Source organism: Poecilia mexicana, unplaced genomic scaffold, assembly GCF_051168715.1.
Source record: "Poecilia mexicana isolate PSO_F unplaced genomic scaffold, ASM5116871v1 scaffold_16, whole genome shotgun sequence".
NCBI classification, from domain to species: Eukaryota; Metazoa; Chordata; class Actinopteri; order Cyprinodontiformes; family Poeciliidae; genus Poecilia; species Poecilia mexicana.
Genome location: NW_028263385.1, coordinates 13,043,763 through 13,064,375, shown reverse-complemented (window position 1 = coordinate 13,064,375; position 20,613 = coordinate 13,043,763). Strand labels below are relative to the sequence as shown.

Below are 20,613 nucleotides of genomic sequence, written 5' to 3'. Positions count from 1 at the left end.
ACACACGTGTGTGTATATATATATATATATATATATATATATATATATATATATATATATATATATATATATATATATATATACTGTATATATGTACACGCGTATGCAGTCTTGTACTGCTGTCAACAATGCAGAGTGGCAAACGTGATGTAAAGATTAGAAAGATTAGAGTGCTCAGCAGCAAATTTAATTAAAAAAAACAAAGCAATTGACGGCTCAGTAAAACCAAGGTACTGGTTTTACGTACTGCAACGGTGAATTATTCTTCTGCCAAAGCACAACCAGCTAGTTCACATTTCTAAATTAACATTTAAAACAACATCACTTCTTTTAACATAAAAACCTGAAAAACTGAACTTAAAATTCACAGTGACTAATCGTGATTAATCGCTGTTTTATGGGGTTATTAATCAGAATAAAAAGTCTTCCTATATCTTGTAAATTTATAGCCATTGTTTTTACAAAAGAGGAAGACAAGGTTGAATTGTTTCAAAGCGTTTGTGTGTTTGATTCAATACTATGATGGGACAAAGGTAAAACTACAGCTGACAAAAAACAACACAAAAGGACCATCTGACAGGAAAACAACTGATGATCCTCAAGGCCATTTGAGGGAAGAAACCAAGGAGGAACCATTGTGACTTTGAGCAGATTGGGTTGGATTGTGCAAAAGGACAACAATCCAAATCACACTAGCAGGTTTACCTCCGAAAGGCAAAATTTGTATTTTGGAGTGGCCTAGTCAAAGTTCAGAACTTTAGCACCCTAAATGTGGCTGAATGAGAAAAAATCTACAAAGAAGCTGTGACTGAAGTTCCTCCACAGCGATGTAAAAGAGTCATTTCCAGTCTTAAGTCTTAAAGACTTAATGACAGCTGTCGCTGCCAATGGTGGCACAACGTTATGTTTCAGGTTAATTACTCCATCAGTAAATTCAATTTGTCACTTGAAAACTACTTTTCATTTGATATTAGGATTTGTTTGAGGATCTGAAATAGCTCAGTATGACAGGAAAGCAAATCAATTTTTCAACAGCCTGCATATTTACTGTAACAAGGCAAAGATCAGGGGGAAATAGAGTGACAGGAAAACCACCTGGCCTTGAAGCTTTATCTCTGCTGCGCTCCAGCTCTGCTTTGACAAAGGTTTGTCGATAGCAACAGAGACAAAGCAAAAAGAAATGAGTGTATACAGAGAGAGGAAATGTCTCATTGTATCACACAGCGCTAGGCGTACCTTTGGGTTTATAGCTGCGGAAACACACACAGCGTTCAGACCGCCAGAGAGAGAGAGAGAGAACCAGGACCGGAAGGAAACGAGGACCGACACAGAAAGACGTAGAGACGGAGGAGAAAACGGCAGATGAGGGTCAACGGGGCTTTCCATTGTGTAGGATCAGAAAAAGCAGGGAGGGAAAAGAAATCTGCTGCCAAAGCCAGAACTTACATGACAGAGAGAGGAGCGTGAGCGAGGAACAAGTCAGAGAGACGCAGAGTTTCACCAGAGACGGCGGCTGGAAACCCAAAGCTTGAACTTCTACACACAAGAGGAAGACTGTGATCTTATGTGCTACTGATGGCAACCAGTGAAGACAAGGGGAAGCAGAGCGGGAAATGTGATGAATGTCCTGCAGGTCAGTGAACGTCTCATAGTTTATTCTTTGTTCACAAACCACTTTGTAGAAATCTTAAAAAATCAAAAAAACAAAGCCTGTTTCAATTGTTACATCTCTGCTTCTTTCCACTTTAAACAGGAATGTTCGTAGAGAAAGATTGTAACGACAGAGAAGGCACAAAGTGTAAACCGTGTTCTAACGGGACTTTCACAGAGACCCCAAACTACCGGAAGACATGCTTTTCCTGTCGTTCCTGCGGTAAGTCACAAACATTCAGAAACGGTACATATGTGAATCATTTAGCTCTTTTGTTTATAACCCTTATAAACTACAACCAGCTCCGCCTTATTACTGTGCTGGGAGAAAAAGTTACTGGCTCCTTACCGATTTCTTCTGTTTGCCCTTTTTTTCAATGTTTCATATCAAACGAATGTTATTATTAGATAAAAAAAAAGATTTAATAAAATGGTCATGGAGAAATTTTGACTCAGCTTCCTCGCAGCATTGTTCAATTCAGCTACATTTGATGGATTAAATCACTTGTTTAAGGTCACAAAGACTTTGACTAGGCCATGCCAAAACTTTCACTTATTGTTTTGCAGTGGGCTCACAGAGGTGAACTTTCTAGTTAGCTTTGTGTCATCATCCGAGTTCAGGGGTCAGCAACCTTTTCAATTCAAAGAGCCACTTTTGCCATCAACACTACAAAATGAAATTTGTCTGCAGCCACATAAAAAAAGGTTTGATCATAATACCACTTTTTCTTATTGGTATTATGATCAAAAACATGTCTTAGTTAGATTTTAGGAGCCACAGTAGAGGGGCCAACGAGTCGCATGTGGCTCCGGAACCGCAGGTTGCAGACTCCTGACCTAAACCAAGTGTGTTAAGGTCATGAACTTATTGTCTCCTTCAGAGTTTATTTATTTTCAATACCTGATCAATACCTGAAGTTCTTGAGACATGTTAAGTTGTAGATGTTTTGGGCCTCTGTTGTTTAGCATCCTGGATGTTTAACATTGATGCTGTCATGGAGGGATTTCTGTAGGCTGGGAAGCTTCACCACTGTTCCATGTTTTCTCCATTTGTGGATAAAGTCGCTCACTGTGGTTGTCTGGAGTCCCAAATGGCTTTGTAACTGTTTCCAGACTCATTAATGTGAATGTCTTTCCTTCTCTTCTGTTCTTAATCATTTTCTTCTTCAAATCAGAGTATGATGTTTTGCTTTTTGAGATCTTTTAGCCTACTTCATGTTGTCAGACAGGTCCTGTTTATAGGTGAGTTCTTGATTGTATGGGTCTGGCAGTAATTGGGCTAAATTTTATATTTATAAACCATGGTTTTGGATAACTTCTTTCCTTGGTACATAAATTTATTTTTGGAAAAATGTTTTTTTATTTACCCATGTTAGTTTGTTACATGATCTGAAACACTTAAATGTGACCAAATATAGGACAAACAAGAAACCAGTAAGGTTTCCAGCAGTTTTTTTTTTTACACCACTGCTAACTCACTTAGCAACAGTGGACCATTTTCTCCTTAAGCGAACTTGAAAGTATCTACAGTGTGAAAATAAAGGGAGGAAGCTGTCTGGTGATAAATTTTAGTGCAGACAGTTTCAACTGTAACCTAAACACCCACACAAACACAAAGACACACACACACACACACACACACACGCACACACACACACACACACACACACACACATATATTCAGACTGGCTTTAAACACCTTGAAATCACAAATTAACAGGAGAAAATCTCTCTTTTTCAACCTTACAGTTAAAAACAGTCGAACAAAGACCATCTGCACAGATAAGACGGACACCGTTTGTGAGTGTAACCCAGGTTTCTTCTACCGTGAAAAAGCTGATCACTGCGAGCCCTGGACTAAGTGCCCTTTGGGTGAAGGAGTCAAAAATAAACGTAAGTTTCAAATCAGATCAGCCTGCTCTCTTGCAGAGATTCTCATCCCTGTGTGTAATAACTAAAAAACTAGGCGGCTCTGCCTTCGACTTCTTTTCACAGCTACTTCTACAAATGACACAGTCTGCGCACCGTGTGAAGAAGGAACCTTCAGCAACGTCACAGATTCCTTCTCACCTTGTCAACCGCATTTCAGGCAAGTCTGAGTCCCTTTTAGTTTCTCATCATGTCAACAAAGCTGAATGTTTACTGGTAAACACTGCACAGCGCAAGTAAATCTCCAGGTTACACACTCAAAGCAGAAAAACAATATTTAAATGTCTGTTAATAGAAAGAACACAAAGTGTAGAACACAAAAAGTGTAGATTTTCAGAAAGTAGCAACCAAATCAAAGCAGCAGAGTCATCCCAGTGTGTTTTGAATTTCAGCTAAGTATTTAATTAAAAAAAAAAAACCTAATCAAACCTTTTTGTATCTGTTTATCAAGTGGCTTTTATACATTTTATTTGCTTAGAGAGAGAAAAACACTTTTTTAACTCTTCACAATTATTTCTGAAACCCTTTAACTGAAGTACAATTGTTTTTTTTTATGTTCGTCCTCATCTTTAGTTTTTAAAATAAAGGATAAGGATTTTAAAATAAATCCTTCTCTGTTAATTCATAGTTTGTTTCCTTAATTTTGAACCACTTTTGTATACACCTTGGAAGGAGTTTATTACAGGCTTTGTACATAATCAATGCTGTTCTGAGCTCTACTACATCCTAAAATGTTAAAGTATGCAATGTAGGAAATATTTCATTAGTTGGCTGAAGCTATAATTCACTTTGAGAATAAATCAATAATTTATTCCTTTATTATTTCTTTCAGGTGTGAGGCCTTCAGACTACAGCTGAAAACTCCAGGAACCAAAACAACGGATGCCATCTGTCAAGACTGTGAATCTCGTAGGTCCACCCCTTTAGATTGAGACATTTTGTGCATATTTTTGACTAACATGTTTGAAATATGATGTCGTAGGGCTTAGCGGATGTGACTGTCAGGGATCCAGTTGAGTTTGAATTAAGAGAGGAAGTGGAAGTGGCATAGAGGGGAAACCATTTTATGCAGCGGTTGCAGTTTGCTTGTCTCTCACAAGAGACAAAGCCCTTTGATTTTGAAGGGTGAAATCACATTTATGGAGCAAGAATGAATGCACAAATAATATTCTTTATTGTAAAAGAATTTAAAACATATCGTGGGTGGGTGAAGGGCAGAGTTTGAAATGTCTGAAAGCTTACTGAAGGCTGTGATTGGAGTTGTGTTAAATATGAACGTGTTTATGGGGAGGCGCAACTTAAACTTGAAATGTTTGGCGCGATGCCATGGAGTACGACAGCGTTTCTCCTCCTGTAGCTGCTGCCTGGTTCAGATGCATACAGGTGGAGCGGAGACTCATGCAGATATAGACTGACCACAGTGGGCAGCTGTAGCTGATGCTTAGCCTAAGCGTAGCTTTATGGACAGACCGGAAAATAAATTTACTACCATCCGAGTCGCAACAAATGGCTGGCGTAGCTCACTGTGACCGTACAGAGCTGACTACAGCTGTTGTAATTGACTATTTTAATAATCAAGTAATCTATTGATTATTCTGACGATTAATCGAGTGATCGAATAAAATAATTCGATAAAATAAAATATTGGTAAATCCTGACATAACAGCTGTATTAATATCAGATATCAACATCGGCCCAAATTTACGTATTTGTGCATCCCAACAATTACTTTTCTGTAGTTTAACAAATTAAATTGTAACAGCAGTAGTAGCTCAGGTTTTTGGACAAAGGTTTTGCAAAAATCTGAAACTATGTTCAATTTAACATTAAAGCAGCAGACTTATAAAAAAAATTGTCTATACTTCAGTTTTTGGTTTATTTATTTATCTTAAATCATATTTATGTTGCATTAGAAGAGATCAAATTACTCCTTAAAAATAGAGAAAAACTATTTTTGTCACTTCTTCCTATCTGTGTTCTCACTGTGCCCACATTTAATTAATGTGATTGAAATTGAAACTCAACTAGATGTCAGTCACACGTCTCTTCTTTTGTTTTTAGACTCTAACACATGTGGAAACCCCATGCCCAGGGGGCTTTTTTATTTTCTAAACTTTTAAGTGTATTTATCTTTGTAAGCTGTAACAAAATGCTTTGATAATATATCTGTATTTCCCATAAACAGATAAAATTTTATACATGAAGGGAATTACAAATATCCAATGTTTTTAGGCAATTAAAACACTGAAACTTGTATATATTAGAATAATTAGTTCTGCAGATATATCATCTTTGTTGCCGTTTCTCATGTTTAAAGCATTTTGATTGTTGCGTTGACTGTAGATATTGACAAGTTTCTTGCAGTTTCTTGCAATTTTCTCCGACATTTCCTCACTTAAAGAGATCAAGGCGCATCTGTCTTAATCAAATCCTATGTTCTCCTGCCTTTCCCATTTTGTAGAATGACTTTGACGTGGTATTAGGGTCACATGGAGGGAAAAAAGAATGGGGACATTTTTCTCTTCCATTGAGAAAATAGTCGAAATTCTGTTTTGCGATTAAAGTAAAAATACTGAAAATAAAGTGAAATAATACAATTGAAGAAACAGTGGAATGAAAACTTGTGCTCTTCTCAAACAAGTTTGATAAGGTTTGCATAAAAATGTGCATCCACAGGACGTTTATAGGCTAAAAAAAATAATTTATTTGTTATTAAATCTTAATACGAAGTGTAAAGTTTCAAGCTCATTTATTCAAAGTAAGGCTTTTGCATGTCAACTTCATTGTTGATGTGTTTTTTTATTTTATATCATAATTATGATTTTTTTTTTCTCCTCCTTGTTACTTGACTTCTTCTCTAATCTTAAGACTGGTAAATAAAAAAAAATAAAAAAACAATTTCCCAGGGGGTACCGTACCACAGCCACAAAAACCAACCAAACATAACTTAATAAGTAAATCGTCTTAGCACTACCACAGCGGTAACAGTCTTTTGGTCTAATCAGTGAATTAGCTAATTGAGTTTAGTTCAGAATAATTTTGAGTCATAATCCACAGACCAATCTTTGAATACGGGGTACAGCTGCTTCTAGTCATAATTATAAGCTGGGGAAACAGAAAATACAGGTTCACTGACTTTGGTCATCTTGGAAAGTACATAAAAAACATGTACTAAAATTAAAAGTTGGATTTTTCAACATGTTTCAGAGGGAGATGATGCAAAGAAAAAGACTAATTTCTTTATTCGTCTTTGCATTCAGTGAGATAAGTTGCGGGGAGCTTTGTAGATTTTTGTTTTTCCCAGTATTTGTACTTTGAGACATGAGAAAGCATTCAACATCCTTTGTTTGTTTGTCTGTTGCTGGTGATTAATTCAAGAAAATGTCAAATAATGATGACTGGAGACCACACTCCATCTTTCCCTGAAGTTATGCCACTACTCTGACGTAAATTGTTACGTAACCTTAATGACGCTAACACGCATGTTGTGTGCCCTCTCTGTGAATCAGAGTGTTGCTGGATCCTGCCTGCATGCCTGTGGGCTGGACTTGTTTTGACTATTTTGGTTGTGGCGGCGATCATCTTCTGGAGAGCAAAGCGCAGATCCTATAGACCAGGTGAGTACGAAACAACACCTGTGTGGGTGGGATTTATTGTCGTTTGTCTCTTTACACACTGGTTAAAAATAAATCTAAAGAGGCGAGCTGCTCGATCGCAGAACCTACAGTGAGACTCGTTTCCTTTGAAGTCGCACAGTTGAAGGTCATAGAGCTATGGTTACGGGAAATTACATTTTGATCACACATTTTCTTACATCAACAGAACTTTAATGTTTTACCTCCGAGTTATGTTCTGCTGTTATGTTGCACAGAAGCAGCAGATCCAGCAGATAAAGCGGCTGAACTCAGATGTGTTAGGTAAAAAAAAAGGCTTAACGAAGATGACGAGCTCAATGGGGAAACCACATCCTGTACAGTTTTAGCTTGACACAGTTCTTTGGTATGATGTGACGCACACTTCACAGGCAGCCAACTCATACTGAGATGGCAGGCCTACGTATCTGGCATAATAGTGTTACCCATTATTTTTTGGCTGGCAGTAATGTCATTTTTTTATTTTCCATTTAATCTCTGTGGTCATACTCTGTGGCCATACTGGAATAGGAGGCTTTTGTCTCATCCTCTGTGGCTTCAACCAAAGTGGATCTCGCTGCTCTTATCAGATGCAGTAAGGGCAGCTGCTGATGAGGTTCACTGATGCACACTTCTTGTTTTTTTGTATCTCTGCATGTCTGTGCTTTCCACATGATTCAACCTGTCTGTCGGTAGATATCTTCAAAGGCTTCTTTAGGAGAAATTGCAGAAAAACAAAATTTCCTCCTCATTACAGTGTCATATCAGTTTCAGTTTTACTCGAGGAGTTTCGGAGAATTTCTGTTTATTAACGAAAAATTTGTCAAGACGCAAATTTACATAGTTGTGTTCCTTAAAAAAAAACTTTTAATCTTATTTTTTGGGCAATGGTTAAAAGTGTCAAATGCTGCTCAGTCTTACAATTATAGCCCAAAGTAAATGTAATACCAACCCATCGATAATAAGGAGTATTTGTTAATCAATCTTGTCTAATTTGAAGTTTTATTACAAAAGAATTTTCTCTCGACACAAACCACAACGTAAAAATTATACTTTCTCTCTTCAAGATCATGGCTTAGTATTTTTATTACATCTTGTAAAATCTGGGACACTAAGCATTAATTTAGCAGGAAAGTATCATGACGTGTCATTACACAACCTACATTTGCTGGAAACATTTGAGTTTCCTGCAATTCTTTATTGCAACATTTTTAAAATAACTTCCTTGATGTCACCATTTAGTTCACACGCCACAATTATGCCAAGCTAACCACACACACCAAAACAAACGTTTAGATACATTTTTAAATAGATGGTCAAATTGATGTAAAAAGCTCCATTGTTGATGGTTTTCCCCAAAAGTAAAGATGTGCATAAAAACTGAACTTGTTGCTTTGACAGTAGAAATGGAGTTTAGCCGTTTCCCCTGATTTATGAAACCTAATCATCTGCTTTAATTAAATGGCATGTTCTCCTGTCTTTTCAATCTTGAAGAGCGACTAATAGCAATGGACCTCCACGTCATGCCCTATTTATAAAGAAGGGAAAGAGGAAGTGACTTTTATCCAAAATGTACACAAAAAATGTTTTAGTTAAATTTTTTAGGACTTTTTAATGGATGTCACTCATTTCAGGGTCAGGGATTTTGTTAAACTAATTATTTCACAACTCGAGGCTCTTTATCCCTTGTATAAAGGGACTCAAATAATAGTCAGGCAGAGAAGAAGAGCAGACCTTTTAAGAACAATGAAAACTCCAGGAATGACATGGAGAATGACATTAGGCGTATTTAAGGAAAGATGAACAATTAACACAGAGAAGCTTAACTATAAAACTTCAAAACAAACGAAAAGGTCAATACCAATCCAATGTGTGCAAAGAGCAGAACACAAGAATAAATAAACTAACACAAAGGAATAAACTCGAACAGTAATGAAACGAACAACAAAGAGAAACCAAACACCTGTCGCAGCTACAATTACAGAGTCAATCAAGACTAAAAATCTCATCTGCAAGACAATCCTGGCCAAGACTGGCAGAGTTTACAGAACATTGTTGAGTTTTTGACATTTTTACTTGGAATGTCGATAAACACGGTCGGCATCATCTTTGCAGTAGATCCAGTGAATGAATCACACTGCGATCAGCGTGTTTAGATTGTCAACTTAATTTATCTCTGAGTTGTTTCCTCTCACTGAAACCAGACAGCGAGAGGTTAAGAGAACCTGATTTTAGCCACGTAGCCGAGACCTAAAGTCTTAAAGCCATGCTTGTTTCTGTGTTGCTATAGATACATGATTACATATTGGTGTTGTAATTTTTCTATGCTGGGTGTGCGAGACTGCTGTTTTGACTCAAAGGTTACAGAAACCTTCCTGAAAAAGGAAAACCTCTGCAATACAAGCGTGTGTTTAAAAGAAAACCGGTGGTGAAAACAGCGTCTAAACTTGTAGTATCGGTTTAACTTTGAGTCACCGGAAGCTGCGTTACCTTTGAGCATGTTCTATAAAGTAATTACCTCGGACAGGTACTTTTTTTTTATATGAAGGTGACGCAGTCTAACCCCTTATTAAGGGGGAAGTTTCAGGGCACGTGCGTCAATGTGACAAAAGGAAATAAAAAAAAGACGAAGTCTCAGGTTTGTGTAGGTTCATGTCTGTGGAGAAAACCATGAATTAGTTATATAGACGCACACTATTTCCAAAGTGAATGATTCGAGTTAAGCAATCGCTCATGAAGCTCAGAGCTGACTGTGTGGGGACGAACATATATAGAGGGGAAAGATCGACCTAATCATCCGATTACCTTCCTCGAGACTTTTTTTTTTTTAATTAGAGAACAAATCTTCTGGAACAGCAAGCACGTCTCACAGATAAAGTAATTTGTATTGTAAAGAAAAGCCTCCGCTGCAAGTAAACAAAAAAAAAAAAAAACTGTGAAAATGTTTCCTTATTGAGGAGACACGTTACCCGTAACTTCAGGGGGTTCGCCACCGGATGCAAACCCCTCGTAAGCCTCGTAACTGAAAGTCTGGGGTGCAGTTCCCGTAAGCGTTCAGAACCAGTTTCACCAAAGAGATGAAAAGAAAACACACCCGTGTGTCTGACTCTGTCTCGGTAAAAAGTCACAGAAGACCCACAACCATAAAAACATATTTTAATGTCTTTGTTTAGCTCTCAATCAAAATGAGCTGCATGCAGAGAGGGATTTTGACTTCATGTGTATTGCTCTAAAACGTGGATTCTGTTAAAACAATAATTTTCTTCAAAATATCACAGCATTCAAGCTGAGACTGTATTTTTTTTCCAAAGAAGTACATCGTTTGGATTGAAAGGTGGCTCAATTTCAGAACAATCTGACGGCATCGATTTTTGTCACGTTTGTTTCTCGCTTGTTCTACTTTGTTGTTTAATCTGCATAGGCAGGTTTAACACAGAGCTAAATGACTAATGATGCTGCACGCCTCAGTGCTGGAGTTATACCGCCACCTAAAGTGCATTCAGCAAACCTTTTCCTTGTTTTATTTAGAAAACCAGATGCACCGCAGTTAATGTGAACTATCTGATCAGATTGTTATCGGCATGTTCGAGGCTGAATTGTCTGATCTTTGTAAATGTCGTTGCAGTCAAACACAGTGTTCCTGTTACCATGATGACGGTCGTTGCCGAACCGGTCCTCGCTCCACCAGAGCTGCTGTCTCACTGCCAAGAGAGCTGCACAGACTGCAAACCATCCCCTTTTAACTCAGGTAAAAATAAAAATAGATATATACACCAACACAGAGCCATTCAGTAAATTACACCATTATTAAAAACTTCATTTATTTAATCAATTCACAAAATGAAACACTATCAGTTAGATTGATGTTTTCAAGCCTTAATTTCTGTTAATTATGATGATTTTCCAATCACAGCTAATAAAAACACATTTAAAATTAGGATATTAGATCAGACCAATAGAAATGTGTTTAATAGAAACTTTTCAAATGGTTCTTCTAACTTGAAAACTGAGCCTCATTGGAATACATCATGTGATTTATCAATCTGTCTATGTTACTATAAGAATATAATTCTTATATTCCCTTAGTTTAGCGTTTCACTTCAGTCATCAACTTCTTTTTAGTGAAACACTGACCCACTTTTTTAATGTTTCCTCTTTGTTCACAAACAAGCTCCCTTTCCAAAAGGTCATAACCTCTTCATCAGGTTTTCTACTGTCGGCAGATTAGAGAGATAAAAAATAAAAAATTGAAGAGCCCAAACATTAAAAGAAAAGTTATACTAAAAAAACCCTCAAAGAATAAGATTTCTGTCTCTTTGAGTTTGTTTTAACCTGAACCGACACATAAAAGCAACTCAAACAAAAGTTGGTGGTTTTACATTTCAAATATAAAACCACCAAACAACAAAATATTATCTGTATTTATTTGTTAATCTGTTCATGAAATTTGTATGTAATGTATCCGTCTACAATTAGAGGTTAAAAATAAATACAGTTAAGAATAAGTAACAGGGTTTTCCTCAGGGTATTATAAGCCTGTCACCTTATTGTGATAGTATGAGACAGATAATCGCTAATGTGCTAACGGTAGTTAAACAACTTACCGTTACAGGGGAACCGTTTGTCCTGCGTCAGCGGTGGCTATGCTAATTAGCCTTAGCATTCATGGCAAGCTAGCTTGGACGATGTCCATTCTCATGATTGATTCTGTCGTTTTCCTCAGATGACGGTTCGATCATTCGCAGCATATCGGACAGCTTGGACATCAGCACTCCCATAACTCCGCTGAAGCCCTCCGTCTCTTTCATTGAACCCGAGCAAACCAACGGCAGCTCAATATACCCCCTCAGCAGCGCCTTCTGCAGGTCGTACTCGGAGCCCCAGGAGGACGAGTGGTGTGGAACATAAAAAAACATAAAATAAAATACAAGAGTGGGACAATGACGGAGCCACAGCTGGCTCAGTGATATTTCAAGTACTGTTTGTAAACCTTGAGAAGATTTTACCCTCAGTAGAGTTTAGCATGGCTGATAGTTTGCTGCCACCTGCAGGACTTTGGTGGGAACTTCAGTTTGTGCAAAGAAAAATTCTCCCAAGTGAAAACAGCAGATTCTGCTTCGTAAGAGGGATTAAGCTCCACATAACAGGAAAAAACTGATAATTACAGTAAAAAAAAAAAAAAACAGTCTGGAATAGACTATCTAGATCTTTCCATGGACTTTATTGTTTTTCAAACATTCTCCTTCATACAATCCCAAACAGACTGAACTGTAATTACATATCAGCACTTGATGAAATGAGAATCAGAAGTGTGGACATGCATGAGGCACTAAATGAAGTTTGTTTTACTTTTTGTATGATTTGTTATTGTAATAATATGATTTTGTTCAAAATTCAGCCAAGACCCAAAGAGGCTGTGAAACAGTGAAAATGGGATTAATCACAGCTCATCTAAATAGTATGATTTACAGTAAGCAGTACAGGGGTTGCATCTTATATGTTAAATCTGATGCATTTTTTTACAGGAATAAATTAGATTAATCTTTGTTACAAAACTCCAGGAAGTTAATTTTTCAAATGAATGAAAACTTCTTCCTATTCCTGATTATGAATCCTAAAGAGTTCATGGTGAAAACTTGGACTCACTGACAGATTTAACAACATTTTCTTCATATTTTCAGACATTTTAGCCAGATGGTTCTGTTAAACAGATAGAAGCAGCCAATGTCTCGCCTCAGACAGATATATTTAATGGCTTTTTCATTTAATACAAACCCAGATTTGGTTGGTCCTGGAAGATGTAGCTAATGGCTCGTCTAAGAAAGGAAGAAGTGAACTTCGATCACCTTCAAACAAATCCAACTTTAAAAACTTTATAATGAACTTTTGGGCTCGTGTCGCCTGCACAAAGATCCAAAATAGCATCTTTTATTTTGGAAAACCAGCTTTTATTTTGATATTTCTGATTTTGTAAACTTAATGGCCGCCTGTGTTTAGTGTGAAAATAATAAAAATCTCAGATTGTGCTAAAAGAAGAGAGACTGATACATAACGAAACAACTTTAACCAGATATTGGTCTAAATTATTTTAAAATACAAGTTAAAGAGGTTTGTTCAGATTATGGAAATCATGTCGTGAGCAAAAACAACTTCAATTTAAATAACTGAATTAAACATTTAGTAGAATACAAGACCTTTACCGTTTTTAGATCACATTTATTTGCTGAGAAACAATCTCTGCTTTTGAAGATAATAAACTATATGTGGTAAATTACAAAATATAGGCTTGTAAAAACTGTGTGAAGGCAATAGTTTGGCCCCACTGACAGTCACTTATGGGAAAAACTGTTTTCGGCTTTTTATTACCTTCATGTTAGCATTAAAGCATAAAAACAGATGAAAGCTGGATTTTAAACAGCCAAATTTTTCTATAAATTAGATCCTCTGACTGGGAACCTTTGCCCCACATCATTACAGGGGCACTGCCTCTTGACACCATTTCTTATATAAATAATCATCAGCTTTTGTCTAATTTACTTCACAATGCAAAGATCCAATGGTTTGGATGTTCATAAAATAACATTTCCTAAAGCATTTTTGAGATTTTACAGTTGTAAGAGGCTAAAAATCAGCTTTGGTCTCGGCCCGCAGAACAGATGTTAGCTTCAGAGTCCAAGTCCAACTAATCTGGATTAATACTTAATGAAGACGAGACTTAGCTCCATCCAATCTTTCTAACATTTAACAGATCCTTGCTTCTGAAACCTTGGACTATTGCTTCAACAATTAGTCTAATTAGCTACAAGAACAGAAAGTGTGTTAGTCTTTCAGGCCATGTTTTAAAAGTCGGAAAATGAGGATGAATGTCTTCATTTTACCATTCGACGTGTCGTCTTTATACTGTTGCTCTGTCGAAGAGTTGAAAAAAGTGTTTAGCTTTTTTATTTTCTTTTTTACAACTTTGAAAGCAGTGTATGATTAACCGTTTACATGTTCTTTTTTTTTTTTTGGCTCTTTGACTCTCTAAATACCATCACACTGAACATATGTTCAACATTGTTTATAGTGTCATTATGATCTTTGAACAGTTTTATGATTGTAATAAAAGTGCTATAGACATGATTCAGTTCTTGTACCGTCTACTTTAAAACCAGGCTGTGTGCTGCAGTGGATCTGCTGCGACTTCAATTGGCCTTCTGGAAGACTTGCTTGGCAACGATGCCTAGAACTCTCATCTCCTGCAGAGAAGAGATGGAAGAGCGGGTAAGGAAGGTTGACGAATGGTCAGGACAGCAGCAGCTGCGTTTTCATTAACCACATAACTGGACAGTTTAAAATTACGAAAATAAATTCGCTAAAAATAAAATATGAAAGAAAAGTTTTAGCGCCAGGATGAGATCGTTTATCGGCCGCATTGAAAAAGAACTGCGATGGAAACACTTTTTTTTCACGTCACACGAGTCACGTAATCGACAGTGCCAAAACACCCGGACGTTACGACTGACGAGAAGGACGAAGAAGTCGACAGGAAGAAGCAGGGGGTGATGGTTTGTTTCTGCTTTGTGTTTTGACGGAAGGGGGATAAAGTATCGAATCTCTTTAAAACCGCCGATTACAATTTCCCTCAAACGCCGCATACGTAGCGGCTTGTCACTCCGACGTCAACGGCTGTTGAGCGCTGCGGCGCCATCTTTGAATTCTGAATCACGGTACTCTTTCCATCCGTCGCTGCCATGATTTTTAAGGGCTTATCACGTAAATTTAAGCTTATTTACGTGTGATTTTAATTGTATTTATTACTTAACAGAAAAACCGCAAATGCGAAACGGTGCTTTTTCATCAGCAGAATATCGACAAAGATTTGCGCACATTTGTAATGGAGACGCAGCTCCTTTGGCGCATTGAAGGGCAGCTAAATGAGCGATACTCCTCATTTTCTGAGCTCTTAATCCGTCACCCTCTCTTTCACCGCGCACTCTTTTGTTCCTCCCTCCCCCATCCCTTATTTTCCTAACAAATCGTCAGTCCCGCTGTTCCCCTCTCCTGCTGGGTTCAATCTCTAAAACCCAGCAACTTAAATCTTGATCCTCACCGGCATTTCTTTCCCAACTCTGCCGAGTTTAGCGTCAACAACGCGTTGTTTTGTCCTAACCGCAACAAAGGCATTAGCAGAACAATGCTGATTGTTTGAAAATTTTCAGAAGATTTAAATCTATTTAAGGAATGAAACCCTGTTAGGAAACGATCATGCTGCAAAGACGGCAATGAATAACTCGCCTTGTTTGCATGACTTCCTTCATTATGCATATCAATTGCAGCATCATTTTTCTCTTCCAGGCTTCAACTTTCCTTGTTCCGGCTCTTTCCTCCGTCCCTCCCCCACATCTTCAGCCCCACACATCCTCACCAAATGGAGCTTGTTGCCTTCCAGCCAGTGGGTCCAGCCTCGTCCCTCTTTCTCTCCTTTCTGTACACAAACAAGTTTGTCTCCTTCCCAGTTCACTGTAGTCTGAAAAAGAACACAAGTTAGAGGAATCTCCTAAATTCATGCAGTTATTTACACATAAAGAGGGTTAAAAGTGTTTGATTCAAGTCCTTGTACTGCTTCCTGCAGCTGGTTGGCGGTTTGCAAATGTCAAAGTATTTAATTGTGTTTTTAACAACACAAATGAGAAGTGGACATAAAAGGATCTCAGTATTTGCTGAAAATCAAAACCTGATATGTTTGATACACATATCTACTACAGCTGCAAGTTTGGTATATCTACTAGCTTTGAACATTTAAAATATAATGCGTGGCATAAGAGATTATCTTAACCCTGGCAGTGGCAGCATCATGCTGTGGGAGTGATTTTCTGCAACAAGGACAGAGAAGCAGGTTAGCACGTAATGATTATTTTGGGAATCTATGAATCTTAAGATTATTCTGATGGTTAATTGGATACAGATTTTTCATTTAGCCGCTTAAACTTTTTTTATTCAATATTAGAAATACATTAACAAATAAATTCCTTATTGAAATAAGAAAATATGGGGGAAAATGTGGGATTTCTTAAAAATGTATGTTTCTCACTTCAATTTGTTTGAGCTTGAGCTACGGGGGAAAAGTTAGGATTTGCACAAATCCAGCAGAGAGACACTTAAAAGATACTAAAGCTGTAATTCCAGCAAAAGGTAAGAAAATGTTGAAAACCATGTAACTTTTTGCTTCCACTCCTCAATGTTCTGTTGTTCTGTCGCACAAAAGATCAAGGAGTTTGAATAGAAGGAGCTGTAAATACCAGGCTGTGGTTACAGGTGGGATGATTATCCTGAGGAATTTCACACACAAAGCGACATTTCAGCAGCAGGTAACATTGACTCAAAGACACGCCCAGACACACACCTGGCAGGTACGGCCGTCCACGGGCCCCAGGTCCTCCGTGAACTCTTTCCCGATGGTGAAGTCCATGTTGAAGTTCTTGAAAGTGGTGAGGGTTTGGATCTTCATGATCCCCGTGGCCACGTCGTGGGTGATCTCCTTAGTGGGTTTCAGCAGACACACAATCTTCCTCAGGGCGAAATTAATATCTGGGGACAGAAATGTTACCACAGCTTATTAGGGATAGAAAAATAAGGAGTATATCCCTGCCAAAGATGGTTCTATTTTATAGAACATAAATTAGTTTGAAAATCAAAAATTTGCCAGAAAAAAAACTGAACTTTTGATACCAATCTAAAAAAAATACATTTCTGAGTTTCAAAAGGTGAAAATTTGTTTGAGAAAACTCAAGAATTCTGAGATTAATCTAACAAATTCCCATGTTTTTTACTAGCATGTTTACGAGATTAAATTTAAGATTTCTGAGATTTTCTAGCAAAATTTGACTTTTCAAATTAGTTTTGTCCAGAAAATTTCTCAGATTAATCTCAAACTGAGTTTTTTGAGAAAACTTTGAACTTTTCAGACTAAGTTTATAGACGATGTTTTACTTTTCAAACCTAGAAATGTCCTTGATTTCTCTAGAAAATTTCTTAGATTAATCTAAAAATGTATGAGTTTTTTCCTAGCCATTTTTTATACTTTTCAATGTAATAAATTCTTTCTGCAAAATTTCTGTGATTAACCTCAAAATTTTTGAATTTTTTTTCCCCCAGCAAACTTTTGACTACTCAAACTCAGACATTTCTTTTCTCTTCTCCTTTTTCTTCTCCTTCTTTTTCTTCTTCTTCAAGAACATTTTTGACATTAATCTAAAAGTTTTAAAGTTTTTTTTCTAGCAAATGTTCAACTTTTCAAACTTTCTAAGTTTTTTGGAGAAAATTACTCTTCGTTTTTTTTAAGCTATCTACAAAGGCCCCCATTGTGGATCAAAGCATTTAAATTCAAATTGCATGTGTTAAAGAAGAGCTTTGTAAGTGAAGTGCACAAACACACACATCGTGAGTGTGTGAGTTTGGGGTCATGCAGAGGACAAGGTGGTGATTTCATCCCACTAATGTGCTGCTGTCTGTGAATGAAGATGGTCCCCATCACCAAATCAGCCTTTAAACATTATCCCAACAGATTATCTCACATGCAACACGAAACACACACACCTGATTAAAATAAAAGCAGCAACAGTGTAGTGTCATCGTATCCGCTTTGTTTTATCTTTGATGTGAAAGTATTAATAAAAACATACCTAACGCTGAAAGATAGGTGTCCATGTTGTCCTGCTCCACCAGATGATACGTCCCGGTGTAATTGGGTTTAGACATTTTTCCTGTTGCTCCTTGTGAAACTTAAATATGTGCTCTTCTTTGTTCCCGTTTTTTTTTTCCTCCAATCGAGCCTCCCTAGTAGATATCACTTTCTCTTGCGTAACCTTTCGTAGAAGAACGCCCTTTGGGCGGATTTGTGCGTAAAAATTAAAAGTTTTTTCCCCCTTGTTGAGCGGGATTTAAGGACGCGGCAATGTTCTCCGATGAACCAAAGCTAAAGGTCTGCAGCAACTCTAATCTGTTTTAAACCTGAGGAGAGCAGCGGTGAATAACACAGAGAGTTTAGGCTGGGAGTTATCTGCATGCAGTGGGAGGTTCATGCCCCCTTTTCTAACTAACGCAGGGATGATGCTGCGTTCAGGCGAGCTCGGAAATTCGATACCCGTCACAAACGGGTTGCTTGTTTTTACGTAGAGGTTAATGAAAACTGCTTAGTATCAAATAAACAGCGTTCATTGATAACAGCCACGTCATGTAAATTGTTTATTACATCTTTACCACCACGTAGCTTCTGAAATTTTCGTAAGCCTGAAATCGTTTCCCAGTCGGCTCTAAACGAGGCAGAGATGCGACTTAAGGACAGAAATTAGACAAATTAGATGATCCTTTAATTTACTTTTCTCATAAGGGAGCTCAGCTTTTCCGATTTCAATTGGCACACAGCTCCTCTGTGTGCGATAAACTAGATTTCTATTCATGAATAGGCTCAATAAATATGATAATTGTCTGTTTTATACTGTATAGAGCTTTATTACAATTGTTCCAAGTATTAATGACCAGGAAGCTGCTGTTTCTTTTAACTTTGACACGCACATGTGATATATTGTCTTTTTCAGGCAGGTGGATTCAAGAGATCAAAGTCCGTCAATAAACTGGTTATAAAACACTAATAAGGGAGATTTATGGCTGAAACAAACAACGTAAGGGAATTTAGTGCAGCATCAAGCAGTTTTCTGTTGAATTATTACTACTCAGATCAGACTGTAGGGTTTCTTTTTTTCTTTTGCTTTTTTGCATGAGCTGTCTTAGGAATCTGTAGATTTATGTCTATTTACTGGAGCACCACAATATAGAAATACATACGATGGGAAAAAAAGTAATTATGTAAACTTCTAAATTTGGAGAAAGTAACCCATAAATGCCAAGGTGGAAAGATGTCAGCACTGATCTTGGGGAACCAAGATCAATGCTCTGTGATCCTCTTATTTAATAAGAGGATCACAGTTATAAAGGTAGTGTTTAAACTATCACTACCTTGGATGTCTGCTAAGGTCATGACCTTGCAACAGCTCCACATCAGACTTCATATGCTTCAGTCAGTATTTTAAATGTTGGTTTTAATGGCAGTCAAATTATAAAAAGACTCAACAAGGACCGGTTGTTTGGAGAGGTCACCGGAGTGGAATTTCTTCTCTTCTAAACAAATATGGCTGCATGGCGCTGGTTTGCAAATCTAAAGAAGAACACAACTATTAGAAAATGAACCAAAGAAAAAAAACAGAACGATCCCTTATCTCACCCGTTCAGCACGGTGGTGGAGGGGTGATGCTTTGGGCTTGTTGTGCAGCTGCAGAACCTCGTTGGTTTGTGGATGAATCGATCGTGACCTCCTACGACTGCCATCACATTTTAGGTTCAAATGTCGGGTCAGTGTGTCTCGCAGATAAAGATTAAAGTCGAGATCGGGTCATCAGTAGGAAAACAGGAGAATGACTAAAAAGAGACGAGTTGCTGTGATTCAGAGTTTCCTTTACAGCTCAGCCTGACTGCAGTGCCATGGTGGGACAGAAACACAATCAAAACTCCACATTTTTGAGGTTTTTCTGAATTTATTTTTTATTATCTTTACATTCGTTTGTAAACTCCAGCATTAGAAACTGAACAGTAAATGATAAAAGGCGACTCTTTCTACGGGTCCCCATTACATCACAAGGAGCTTTATAAACAAACGTTATTCCTGATGCAGCGTTTCACATATTCTGCTTTTATTTTCAACAAACACAATCCAACCACTCGCTTGCTGTATGAATTATCATTTTTAACAGTTAATTTATATTCAGTGGTCTCCACTTCCTTAACAAAAACATGCCTGCATAAATATGACACTAAGAAACCTCACTCCCGTGTCGTCTATTTTTTCTTCACCGATCCCGTTTTCTTCTCAGACTTTGATTTTTTCACATCTTTCTTTCCTTTCGACAGATTCTCGTAGACGTCCTCCTTGTTCCTGGCAAAACACACAAAAAAAAACAAAAAACGTTGATTTCTTGAGGTGTTAAAAAAGAGAGGAGCTGGAGAATACTAGCAAAACAAAACAAAACAGCAAACCATCCATGAAAAAAAATGGTTTGGAGCTCTCGGCCAACTACTGAGAGCTCCAACTGGGTCAGTGTGGATGTAGTGTGTGTTTATAATTGGATAATTGGAACTTTGCTCACTTGTTTATGAATAACTAAGCTGCTCAGAGGTCACAAAACCCTTTTCAGTCAATTGAACAAACAAACATGGTATCTGGTTTGTTTGCACAGCAAGGAATCTTGTTTGTCACCCATTAAGCTCATCCATCCCAAACTCTCTTTTAAATGTCCAGGAACGACCCAGAAGCACCGAGGCAGGCTTAATGAAAGCGTTCGCAGTAACACCTGTTTTATCTGACCCA

General features: G+C 37.5%; 3 protein-coding genes across 5 annotated transcripts in view; 1 reads left to right on the top strand and 2 right to left on the bottom strand.

The window, feature by feature from the left end:
- Window positions 1–1,196: 1,196 nt before the first annotated feature.
- Window positions 1,197–14,333, top strand: LOC106921382 (tumor necrosis factor receptor superfamily member 5). Its single transcript, XM_014993050.2, has 8 exons — window positions 1,197–1,633; window positions 1,754–1,873; window positions 3,400–3,543; window positions 3,646–3,739; window positions 4,412–4,488; window positions 7,089–7,196; window positions 10,837–10,959; window positions 11,935–14,333. The coding sequence occupies exons 1-8, from the start codon at window positions 1,576–1,578 to the stop codon at window positions 12,117–12,119; spliced, it is 909 nt and encodes a 302-aa protein (XP_014848536.1). The 5' UTR covers window positions 1,197–1,575; the 3' UTR covers window positions 12,120–14,333.
- rbp5 (retinol binding protein 1a, cellular) lies at window positions 14,205–18,016 on the bottom strand. The gene is made up of 4 exons (XM_014969921.2): window positions 17,876–18,016; window positions 16,597–16,781; window positions 15,619–15,720; window positions 14,205–14,449 (listed from the first exon to the last, which is right to left on the bottom strand). Exons 1-4 carry the CDS (start codon window positions 17,949–17,951, stop codon window positions 14,396–14,398), a joined length of 417 nt encoding a protein of 138 aa, XP_014825407.2. The 5' UTR covers window positions 17,952–18,016; the 3' UTR covers window positions 14,205–14,395.
- Window positions 17,951–20,613, bottom strand: part of ptpn6 (protein tyrosine phosphatase non-receptor type 6) — a 30,367-nt gene continuing 27,704 nt past the window's right edge. For all 3 annotated transcript variants that reach the window (XM_014969919.2, XM_014969920.2, XM_088013701.1), the window contains one exon: window positions 17,951–20,181. In XM_014969919.2, coding sequence (XP_014825405.2) covers window positions 20,085–20,181 — 97 coding nt within the window. In that variant the 3' untranslated portion in view covers window positions 17,951–20,084. The remainder of the gene's footprint in view (window positions 20,182–20,613) is intronic.

What these genes read in the sequence shown, in the direction of transcription:
- LOC106921382 (XM_014993050.2), top strand. Translation starts at nt 1,576, where the DNA reads ATGGCAACCAGTGAAGACAAGGGGAAGCAGAGCGGGAAATGTGATGAA. An exon ending in CTTTTCCTGTCGTTCCTGCG is followed by an intron (nt 1,874 to 3,399) that starts GTAAGTCACAAA and finishes TCAACCTTACAG; the next exon opens with TTAAAAACAGTCGAACAAAG. An exon ending in ACCATCCCCTTTTAACTCAG is followed by an intron (nt 10,960 to 11,934) that starts GTAAAAATAAAA and finishes CGTTTTCCTCAG; the next exon opens with ATGACGGTTCGATCATTCGC.
- rbp5 (XM_014969921.2), bottom strand. Translation starts at nt 17,951, where the DNA reads ATGTCTAAACCCAATTACACCGGGACGTATCATCTGGTGGAGCAGGAC. An exon ending in CACCTATCTTTCAGCGTTAG is followed by an intron (nt 16,782 to 17,875) that starts GTATGTTTTTAT and finishes TTCTGTCCCCAG; the next exon opens with ATATTAATTTCGCCCTGAGG. An exon ending in AAGGCAACAAGCTCCATTTG is followed by an intron (nt 14,450 to 15,618) that starts GTGAGGATGTGT and finishes TCTTCTCTGCAG; the next exon opens with GAGATGAGAGTTCTAGGCAT.